Raw genomic sequence first — 12,003 nt, 5'->3', positions numbered from 1 at the left:
CTTTGTTATGTCATTTTACAGCTTCGTATTTTTATATATTGACTTCACCAACATAATCTTTGGTTGATATGTTGTATGTGCGAGTGTACACATGATTCTATATCCTAATACGGCAAAACTGTATGTGCGCACTGCCGGCATTCAGTTGATGCCTGCCAACGACTGGGTGTGTGTGCCTTTGTGGTGTGTGTGTGTGTGTGTGTGTGTGTGTGTGAAGAACATCACTGAGGTGAACTTGAATAGGCTGCATGCCAAATTCTACTGTCATGCTGAAATTTGTATGTATCACAGTCTTCGCCACACTCAATTTCTCATGCTGTGAAAATAAAGTTATTCGGATTCTAGTTCTGATTCGGGTGATGTGACTGTCGCATTGATCTAAAAAAACCAGGCCTATGTTTCGATCAGTGGACTGCACGGATTAATTGAATTGGCAGACTAAGAGGGGTAACTCTTACTGAACTTGTTTTCGACACGTCGATTATTACTTCCGGTTAGTTGTCGACGTGTGTCATGGCTGAAAAAAATAAGAAGGAATCGACCCCTCCTCCTCTCCTCATGATGCCCCCGGGTGGGGGGCTGACTCTTAACCCACCCGATCAACCCAACTTTCTGATGCCTGTCGTGCAGCCAGAGCCGTCACTCCTTGGTATGTATATTCATATTTTCCATCCTTTAGGCGTGTTGTTAGATTTCCATATTTTTAGTTGATCGAGACTGAGAGAGCGACATCGTCTGCTTGGATTGAGAAGTCTTCAGATCGACTTTTAGAGAGGAACTGCCGAAAGAAAAACAAGCGCAGACTTTATTTTGAATAAAAACTAACAACAGCGTTTAGCCGATCTAGGTCTTTTCTGATGTCGAAACAGTTGAAACGATCAGCTGAGCCGGTTAGCCTACAGCGGAACAAAATGTTTATTTTTATTTTTATTTTTATTTTTTTTTTTACCATTGTGCAGTTTTGGGTGTGGGTCTAAAATAACAAATGATTAGAATAAAAGAAAAACAAGCGAAGGAGTGTTTCTTGTTTTCGTTTTCTGAGAAAGTAGAAAACAAAACAAAACAAACAAACAAAAAATCATTTTGAAAATCTTCTAAGACTACTAGATGAGAGAGTTGCTGGGTAAACAGTTTGGCGCAACTACTGGTACTACAATCATGGTGAAAATTACTGTTTCAGTGTTTATTGACAGAAAAAAATACACTTAGGAATTTTTCTGGGCAAACTGGTCTCTGATGTTCTGACCTTTCTGGCATAATCATAATTATCTTATGTTAGTTGCATGGATATCATTGTATTAAATACCCAGGTGTGTTCTTGTAAAGAACAGTTATGAAAGAGTGAAAACAGCGCGTGTTGAGAATATGCACCAAGAAAATATATTGTTTTAGTAGCTGTAATTACATGAGTCATTCATATGTTAATTTGTATCAATACAAGTTTACAATACACATGACATATATAACAAGACTACATGAAATAGTTATACAATAAGAACAAAAGTTACAGCAACACTACCAATGATGATAATTTGATAATAGTGATAAAAATCATATATGGATGGATAGATAGATAAATAGATATATATATATCTCCTAATACCAGTGATAATGATATAACTGGCAAAATGGTTAAGGTGCTTATCTATCAATACAATGTCTCTGCGGGTCCTGTTCTTGCCCTTTCTCCCAAGTTTGGGTGGAAAATCAAATTGCCACACATTCAGTCATTCAGATGAGACAGTCGAGGTCCCATGAGCAGCATACACTTGGCCCACCGAAAAAGAATTCATGGCAACAAAAATAGTGTTCTCTGGTGAAATTCTGTAGAAGAATTCACTCTAATTCAAGGTACACAAATACAGATGCACTCACAGCCTGCCTGGTGCATTGGGTTATGTTTCTGTCAGTTATCTGGCCAGCAGATATAGTTATATTTATCTGGCCAGCAGATATCGTTATATGCATAATAATGGATTTGTCTGAACACAATGTTGCCTCATTGAGAAACTGAAACATTGATTATGTTTGTGTTGATAATGGATTCACTTTCCATTTCAGATGAAGACTGTGAAGCTGACAGCTTTGTGGGCCAAGGGCCCCCAGCCGGAGCCCCACCACCAAGAGCTGGACCACCACCAGTACCCCAGGGACCCCCGGGGCCAGTTGGTCCCACAATGTTTTTTCAGGGGCACCCTTCGGGAGCCAGTGACCCATTTGCACATGTAGGGCAGGCCCCGCCTTCACATTCCCAACCACCATCTTTCCCTCCTGTTCCAACGTATGGCGGTCCTGTCCCTCCTCCGGGGTCAGGGTCAGGGTTTCCACCTAGTGGTCCTCCACCTCCAGGGGTTCAGGGTCCAACTTCCACACCACCACCTGCATCCTCAGCCCCTTTTGGATCTCCCCCTCAGACTGGGGGACCTCCCTCAGGAGGTGAGTGTCTTGTTTCATAGACCTGTATTAAGTCATTTGATGTTTGTGCTGGCTTAATCAATGTAGCTTGGAGGTTCTGTGCTGAGTAACTGTTGTTGATATTCTATTGTCATGTACTTTGGTAAACTTGAAGCTTTTGTTGATAGTATATTGTTATGTCCTTTGTTAAACTTGTTGGAGCATAGACTATTTATGTAAACCAATAATCACTGCACAAATCCTGTAGCATCAGATTAGACAATGGAATCTTATTCAAACAGCACTTAGACACTTTCAGTTGTTTGAAACTAATGATTAACTGTTACTGAATATTGACCATTCTTAGAAGCTAAGAAAGTGTCATAAAGAGTTGCTGTTGTGTTAAGTCATGATAGAATGAAAACATATTTTATCATTTGATGTTTTGAGTGAAAGGTTTCTCTTTATTATAAGATGAGTTAACAGCAACAAAGAATGTTTGTTTAAAAAATATACTTGTGTGAACAAGAAACTCACAAAAACCATGATTATGAAAAGGAAAAGGATAAAAATTTTCAGTCAGTATAGACCTTTCTGAAGTATGAATGTTGTAAGTCTTCATCAGCTTATTTGAACAACAATTTAAAAAATGTGTAATAAAATCAATTCACAGGCAAAGGGAGTACAAACATCTACCGACAGAAAGGACCCCTGCGCTATGCTCAGCCCCCAGCCGGGACATACGCCTCATCCATGCTGTCCTCTGGACCACACACAGACTTTTCAGTCCCCCCAACATTCAACACCCCTCCTCCCCCATCCTCGTCTTCTTCCCCATTCATGACCCCATCCATGCCCAGTAATGTGCCGCCCCCTCCTCCAGGATCCTCTGACTTCCAGGGAGCAGGGATTCCCCCTCCTGGCCCCTCCCCTCCCTCCATCCACCCCCCTGCCATGCCAGGGATGATGGTACCTGGCGTGGGTCTGTATCAGGCAGTACGACACCATTGGTGCTACAGGAAGGTTGTGGAAGGTCAGGAGATTTGGTACACTTTCTCCGCCTTGGACTCACGCAATCTTGAGGAACAGTTTATGAAAGGTGTGCATATTTGTGTGTGTGCTTGTCCTTTTTCAAATGTACTCCAGTCTAAGTGTGGATTTCTGTGTGCACATGAGCTTGTGTATACATAAGTACTTATCTTCAGAGTGTCTTGGGATGAATCTTGAGAGAACTTTATCCCTGGGTGTGTTCCCTTAAAGATAAATCAGCATGAGTAAAGACTTAGTATGTGTAAAAACTTAAGTGGCTTGATCGCATCCTTTCTGCATGAAGCAGGGAGGAGGGTGCAGTTGATAATGTATCTTGAAGAGGGTAAGTATTAAGGAAACTTCTTTTTCAGTTAAAAAAAAAAAAGACTGGTGTTGTTTTTTTAAGTTACTTCGCCAGACAAATAACCAAATTTTCAGGAAAAAAATAAGTGGGTGCCGACGTAGAGTGTCTCCAGTTGGAGTGTGTGGTACTTATCACCAGTGTGATGGGCATGATAGCCAAGTGGTTGGAGCTTTCGTTTTGTCTCACAGGTTCATGGGTCAAATCCCTGATGTGCCTGGTGAGAAAATTTTGCAGATATATCTTAGTCTCCTAGCCTTCAACTCCCTTCACACACACACACACACACACACACACACACACACACACATATATATATATATATATATATATATATATATATATATATGGAAGATCAAAATATGAAAATTACAGATTTTTTTATCTGTGTCAATAAGTAATGGATAACTTGAATACGTCCAGTGTACCTATCCTTGGAAACAATTTGGTTGCCTAAACTGAGGGCTAAAAATGGTCATATTTAAAAGCACAGTTGCAGAACTTAACATGTGAACATGGCAGTTGGCAGCCTATGAACTCAGAAGAAAAATCCGCACTAAAGCCACTTCCCCCGAACCACCTCACCCCCATCCCTGTCACATCTATCTTCTCCCCTATCATCTGATTGTCTGGACAGCTAAACAACTATGAATAACTTTGATATTATTATGGTTGTGATGCGCTAGTTGAGTCCTGAACAAAACCTTGTATTCCAGGTGATAACCTTGGTCAGATGACAAATGCAGGGGAAAAAATAGATGTTTTCTGATTGACAGCAGGTTCTGTAAGACCACTTATCATGCTGGAGTTGACTGTCAATTACAGAACAGGGTGGAGGTGCACCAGAGGTGGTCAGCACAGACGGAGGGAGGTACGATGTGGAAATCCAAACCCGTTTACGTCGTGCTGTGTATTGGGAGGAGGAACCGGCTGCCATCCAACGATGCTCTTGGTTCTTTAAGAGGGAGAGAGACAACCGCTATGTTCCTTACAATGAAGCACAAGCACAGCAATTGGAGGTTGGCCTCTAGGGTTTTGTTTTTTATTTTTTAGATACTTTTGCCTGTGGAAAACATTTAGTCAACAGAAATTACGGTGTTGGGTCTTGAAATGAAGTGGAGAATAAGGTCTGTGAATTATTTTAGAGCGAAGTCTTTTCTGTATGTTTAGCAGGTTGCTGTTTCATCCCCCCTCCCAACCCCCCAACCCCTCCCCCTTACTCCCCCCCCAGCCCCTCCCAAATCATATTCATGTGTTTTAAATGTATGATGCAAAAATATGGAATAAAATTAATATTAATAGACATATGTCGGATTATAAGAGGTGGGAGCACTTTTGGCTGCAAAGTTTCAATTACGTTGTTCTTAGTTTCTTACTTTTAGTAAAAAAAATCTTTGTTGTCATTATCTCAGCAAGTTGATGCTCTGTTGTCTTGAGAAAGCAAACATTGCAGATGGGTTCAAGATGCCATGTTTTGCATGTTCAGATGGAGTACAAGAATGCAATAGAGCGTAACGAGTGGCACAAGCGCATCGAGCTGCCAGGAAAGGACACCATCGTTATGCACAACCCCAATGTCATCGTCCACTTCCAGGCCTCTTCACAGCCTGACGAGTGGGGCAACGTGCAGGTCAGTCCTGTCCTCCTTTCTCCACAATTTGTCCTCTAGCTACTTGACTGACTGGGCTGTAGGGACAGAGTTGATGTGGTGTGACAAGGACGACTGTGCTGTAAATTCATGAAGACTGGTGTAGGGGGATGAACTGCTCCTGTAGAACTAGAAGATCTGAGCCTCCTGTAGTTGTACATAGTGCTGTGTGGATGTTGAATGCTGGTAGCTTGGGGAAGGTTCCTATTGGCTGCTGTTGTTGGCTGTGTAAGGTTTTCCCAGGAAAAAGTGACTTCATAGGAACAGTGTGGATAAGTGATTTATCTAACTTTATTGTATTCTGCAACACTGTACTAGTATCTGTTAAACAGTTTATAGATACAGTGTGTTACATTTTCCCCAGCTTTGATTATTGCATCTCAGATATGTGAAATATCAATTTAAAAGTTAGCTTGCAGGAATGATTTCTTCCGATTTAAAAACAGAAATTTATTTCATGTTTTCTAAAAATAAAATCTGCACATAGATCAGGACATGTAAGAAACCATGTAGGAAAAGCAACACTGTTGAATTTAAAGCATTGTTTCACTGCCTCTCTACTTGGTATTTATTATATTTGTGATGTGAAAAACCAGGCTGCTCATATAAAATGTGGAATACATCTTTTATTATATTCCAAGCTAAAGGACAGTTCTGGTCATTATAGACTGAGAGAAAGCTTCAGACTTAGGATGGATGAACAAGTGAGGCAGAATAAACAGAAATGAAATCGCTTAGAACTGTTGACAGCAAAGTGACAAAGATGAGAGCAGTTTGAATAGTTAATTAAAGCACATTATTAAAAACTTCTGGCATATATACCTCAGGGTAGTACTATCCAGATATAGCTCAGATTAGTGACTTGATATTAATATTTAATTAATGATATCATGCTGTTTGTACTGGATGGATGTAAAACTTGCTAAGCAAGTGGCTTCTTTGTTCATTTTTTTTCTATAGCAGCCTCCAAAAGTGAGTTTTGTGTGAATGCTGTGCAGTAATATTTGAGTTGATTTGATTTTTTTCGGTCACACTTTCTTTTCCAGTAAAAAAGAAAAGCTTATGCTTTTATTTTGCTAAAAATTCTGCAGAGTGTGGTTGGTGTACTTCATACATATTTATGCATCTTTGCATGTGTGGGTGTGTTTGTGAACATGGTTCTGGTTATGTGCTTTTGGCTGGATATATGTACACACACACACACACACACACACACACACACACGCACGCACATAAATATATATATATATATATATATATATATATATATATATTAAACTCGCACACACACTTGTATACACCAGAAAATACAGTGAATGTGTTCACAGGTTTTCGTTTGCCTTGTGATGTTCACATGGGAAATATATCCTGCTTAGAAATTACGAAAAAAACAGTGTCTTCTTTTTCTTAAATTCATGTAGCGTGTCAGCTGGTTATTGTATAAGATATCAAATATAGTAATCGTATTGACATTACACGCATGCATGCCCTCATACATATATGTTCACACACAAACACACACTCTCTTTCTCTCTCAGTCGCTCTCTCCTCTCCCTCTCATATTTATTTACTCACACACTTGAACCATGCATTCACTTTGAGGCTAGAGAGGTTTCCTGCAGATAATCCAAATAAACATTTTAGCATACTGGAGTGGAAGAAATCTCGGCAATCAGGATTTGAATATACAGTCTCTTGCATTAGTGACTGTTAACCATTTCACTATCCATCACCCCACAAGTCACCTTTTAGTAGGAGAGGCAAAGCTGACTAAAATATATCGTGATTCCTTTTATGATTAAAAACTTACGATTGATTTTCGAACACAATCTTCTCTCAGCAGTCCAACACCAAACCTTCTGCCAACTCCCTTTTCTGTATTGTCGTTTAGAAGATGACAAAAGGATAAAAAGAGAAAAAAGAAGAAAATAGTTTACATGGGGCCATGTGAGTATGCATGAAAAAGGATTTGAATTTTGTTAATCTTCTTTGTCAGATTCTGTCAGATGGTAAGTGTGATGGGGGAAAAATACTTGTAGACCAGAAAGGTACAGAGGACATGATTTTCAGTGGTATGGACACTAACTGAAAAATGTGGGTGAAACTGGTTTTTAATTCAGTCAGTGTGTGTTTGTGTGAATGTGTGTGAGTGTGTTGTGAATGTGTGTGTGTGTGTGTGTGTGTGCGTGAGAGAGAGAGAGAGAGAGTGTTCATGAATGTGAATGCACATGTGTATATGAGTGTGTACATTTGTTTGTGTGTATGTCACTATGTACGTGTGTTTTTATATGCATCTGTATGTGAGTGTGTTCACATTTCTTTTAGCCAACAAATGCGCAGCAAGCAGCGGTAAGCGCAGCATGATATTTCTTACTGTGCTGTGCTATATGTAGCCCCTTCAGTCTTTGCATGCTATGTTCAGTTTCTGTAGATGGGTCCTACCCTTTTCTGCTTCAGTGGTCACTCTCTTCTGTTTGCCATACACCCATCAGTCCATCACCTCGGCCACATGTAGGATTTCATGCTTGTGATAATATGGACCTCATTTCTCCACTTTCATAATAGTAACGAAAATAGATTTATTTATACAGCGCTAAATCTTGTGTGGAAACAAAGCGCTTTCCCACCCAACTTTCACATGCGTGCATAACTTTGAAACAAAGGGATTAAAAAAAAGAAAAAAACTTTTAATACATGTAATTAGAAGACAAGAGAAACTGTGGATAGAAAAGGGTAGGGTATGGTGGAGCTATTTCGGAAAGAGTTGGGGTTTTTAGACCAGATTTCAAAGAGTTGAGAGCAAGGATTTGACAGTGTGGAAGAGTAAGATTGTTCTAAGTGCAATGTCCAGAGACAGAAAAAAAATAGTGGCCAACTGTGGAATGTTTGAATTGGGGAATGCAAAAACCGGGTGGATCTGCAACTGATCATAGAGAGTGGTATAGGGTGCGAGGTGAAGGTATATGGGATGGGCATATTTGTCTGTACATTTATGGCAGATGGCAAAATTTGTACATTGTTCTGTGTGAGATGGAGCCAAAGAACAGATTGCAGATGAGTGATGTGCTCAGATCTTTTCTTTCTGAGTTAAGCAGAAGTCTTCTATGTGTTGATGGGAGCGAATGGATGAATTGTGCAAACCAGACAATAGTGAGTTAAACTTTACAGTAGACAAGGTGAGAGAGAATGAGAGAAGTGATGAGTTTAGATGATGTGGCAGTAGACAGATATTTCCAAGTAGAATTGATATGCTGTAATTGACATAGACAGTGTGTTTTCAAAGACAACACCCAGGTTCTTGACGAAATTGTTGATAACTTATCAGCATTCTTGAAATTGAGGATTAGAAAACTGAATTGGAAGTCCTTCCAGGAGTGTCAGTATTGAGTTCAGGAATGCATTGTCTCATTGTGTGTGAACAATAAAAATACTGAACGCAGTAATTAGCACATTTGTTTCATTCCATTGACCAGTAGTGCAAAACAGCATTGCATTCATTCTACACGGTGCACAGCAGGATAACGCATCACATTTTGTGAGATTGATGTTACAGCAAGGCAATTCTTAGGTTTGGGAATTCTTGACAGAAATTTACTATCAGAAAAAGAAGATTTTGTCACTTTCATCCATTCCTGTGATGGATGTCCAGAATGGTGAATTGCAGCGAAAATGACCCAATGAAATGTATGTGAATTTCTCTTGTTAAACATAGTTGTGGCAGACTCAGAAACTGGTATACTTAGTTGAACAGTTTGTACATTCCTGTTTATAAGTGTCAGTGTTCTAGTATAATTTTGTCTTGGGAATATTTAACAGACACAAAAGAAGCTGCTGCCAGAAAAAGAACATTTCTTCACTTTAACCCATGTGTTTGATGGAAGTTCAATCTGGTGATTTACAGCAAAAGTTACTCTGTGAAATGTATGTAATTTTCTGTTGTGTTTGTAGTTTTGGCTGACTCAGAACCTGGTGTACTTGGGTTTCCCAAACCAGCAGGACGAACAATTTTAAATTATTGTTAATAAACATCAGTGGTAATTAAATCTGTCTTGAAGGTTATAAAAATATTGTACTGATCTTTTGCTTTTATGTTAACTTTCTTTGCTTTGTGCTTGTTTTTCTTGTTGGTAACGTTTTTAGTTTTTTGTGTGTGCTTGTACTGTTGTAGTTGTATACATGGACTGGTGTTGTTGTTTTTGTTTTTTTTAATGTGTGTATGTAAGCATGTGTGCTTTTTAAAAGAATAGAAATATTCATTTATATTGCATAGTTAGCAGTTGCAGTGTGAGCAGAGGATTTTTTTGTTTTGAATATAGCTCTTTAAATTAATAGAGTGATATAAAATAGGCTTAGAAATAGTGGTGCTTTCTTTCATGTTGTTTTGTGTGCTGTGTTTTTTCCCTGTATGACTCATGAAAGACTGCTTCAGTGCAGAAGAAAAAAGCAAATGCTGTTAAGAAATGTAATAAAGCATTGACATATATATATATATATATATATATATATGTATGTATGTATGTATATGCTTGGTTTTTTTCCCCACTGATTGTTCCTCTTTTTTGAATTTTTGCTTCTAATGTTGTTGTGCCAGCTCACCAGTTTTTTGTGACTTAAATGAAGAGAGTCCTGTGCTTATTGCTGACAATGTTGAGTTGTATGTATGCACACACACATACACAACACACAGACACAGACACAGACACACACACACACACACACACACACACACACACATGAATGCACTTCTACACACCCCCACGCCCCGCCCCCCCACCCCCACCCCACACACACACACCCACCCCCCACCCCCGCCCTCCCCCCACCCCCACACACCTGATGACTAGATACCCCGCCATTTCTCACTTTTGAAAATGAGTACACACATAAACCCGAAAATATATTGCAGCATCTACACAGCAGCAGCATACTTACACATACATGCCCATGCTCATTCACACACATGCACATAAATGCATGTTGATGCATATGTGCAAGCACACACTGACACACAGACAAGAGACACACAGCGAAATGATATATTATGATTCTGACATGTACTGATTTGTGAATTATTAGTGTTTTTCTAAAGATATTAATCGTCAAAACTACTGCCGTCTGGCGCATGGAATTTTCCTAAACATTGTTTTCAGAACAATTTCTAAGTTTGTGAAATATTAATACAGATTTTGTGTCACTCAGCCAGTCCCAGGAACTGAGGAAATATGATTTTTCAGTTGGCAATTACAAGGCCATGCACATTCCCTGCCCAATACAAATCTTTTTATTTATTTATTTGTTTTTCAGGGTGATCAGATGAGACCACGTGTAGTCAGGAGGGGAGTGGATGAAATTGGAACAATAGAGGAAGGTGAGGAAGTTATACAATGTAATGTGTGTGTGTGTGTGTGTGCTGGTTAATTTATCATTAACTGTGGGTGTGGTATGTGGATACAAGCACAAATGACGATTGTTTTTCTTTGACTCATTGTGCATGTGTTTTTTTGTGTGTGTTTTTTTTCAATTTTGAATTGTACAACACCTCTTGTCCCAAAAATGAGTATGTAATGTTCAATCTGTAAAGCGCATAAGTATGTTAGCTGCATGCTCTAAGTTTGGGAAAAATGAGAAATTTATTAATGTTCTATCTGTTAAGTGCATCAGTATATCAGCTGCATGCTCAAAATTTGGGAAAAATGATAAATTTATTCACATGCCACAATTGTTTATAAGCTATGGCTATTAGTATTACACAAAAGTTTTCATGTGAAAATTCATATGGACATTACTGTTACAAAATAAACTGCTACCCTTACCACAGGAAATCAACACATGCACACAAAGCACAAAGCAGTACAAAAATGAAAATGCCAGTGCAACAAAGATACAATATGCACACAACCAAAATCTACCAGTAGTCACCATTATTTGTCATCAGTATTCTTTCCACTGAAGCCACTGAAAGCTTCAGCTTCACTTCAGTTTTGGAATACAACAGGAACACAGCTTCCTGTGTCATGTTTGCATCACTGACTTCAGCCGTGTGTTTGCTGACAAGGATGAATCTGGGTCACGCTGGACTGAGCTGACTGCTGCTTAGTCGTCTGCTACACACAAAGAGTCCAGCTTTGCAAAACCCAATGATGATCATGGATTGTTTTACCTTGCTCCCCACTGTTTTCTCCATCTAACCATAGATTCATTCACCCCAAGTTCGTGTGCAGTGGCTTGGTTCCCTTTTTCGATGGCCTTTAATTTCAATGCAACTTTTGCTGTATCATAACCTGATATAAGCATTTTGTCGCATTTTAGCATGTGTGTGGGCAAAAACTGTGCAGAACAGAATGTTTTGGCGTGTGAAAATTGGGATTAGAAACTGTGAACAGTTAGAACTGTCACAGCTTAGATCAGACTGGAGAACATGGCAACAAACAGATTTGAGAATGCTGCTAAACTCGAAATCGGGAAAATTCAGAAATTGCATTCAATGTTTTAGCCCCAGAGGTCAAAGCTGATGAGAAAAGTTGCAGTGTATAGTCTAGATTTTATGGTAAATGCATTCAGTGTCTTCAAA

General features: G+C 39.2%; 1 protein-coding gene across 1 annotated transcript in view; it reads left to right on the top strand.

Moving 5' to 3' along the window:
- The first annotated feature begins 506 nt into the window (after positions 1-506).
- LOC143300789 (triacylglycerol hydrolase DDHD2-like) overlaps positions 507-12,003 on the top strand; it is a 30,520-nt gene continuing 19,023 nt past the window's right edge. The window contains exons 1-7 of the mRNA XM_076614722.1: positions 507-649; positions 2,062-2,436; positions 3,068-3,493; positions 4,610-4,803; positions 5,271-5,414; positions 7,758-7,781; positions 10,737-10,800. Coding sequence (XP_076470837.1) covers positions 514-649; positions 2,062-2,436; positions 3,068-3,493; positions 4,610-4,803; positions 5,271-5,414; positions 7,758-7,781; positions 10,737-10,800 — 1,363 coding nt within the window. The 5' untranslated portion in view covers positions 507-513. The remainder of the gene's footprint in view (positions 650-2,061; positions 2,437-3,067; positions 3,494-4,609; positions 4,804-5,270; positions 5,415-7,757; positions 7,782-10,736; positions 10,801-12,003) is intronic.

Source organism: Babylonia areolata, chromosome 2 (assembly GCF_041734735.1).
Source record: "Babylonia areolata isolate BAREFJ2019XMU chromosome 2, ASM4173473v1, whole genome shotgun sequence".
NCBI classification, from domain to species: domain Eukaryota; kingdom Metazoa; phylum Mollusca; class Gastropoda; order Neogastropoda; family Buccinidae; genus Babylonia; species Babylonia areolata.
This window is presented reverse-complemented; position numbering and strand designations above follow the sequence as displayed.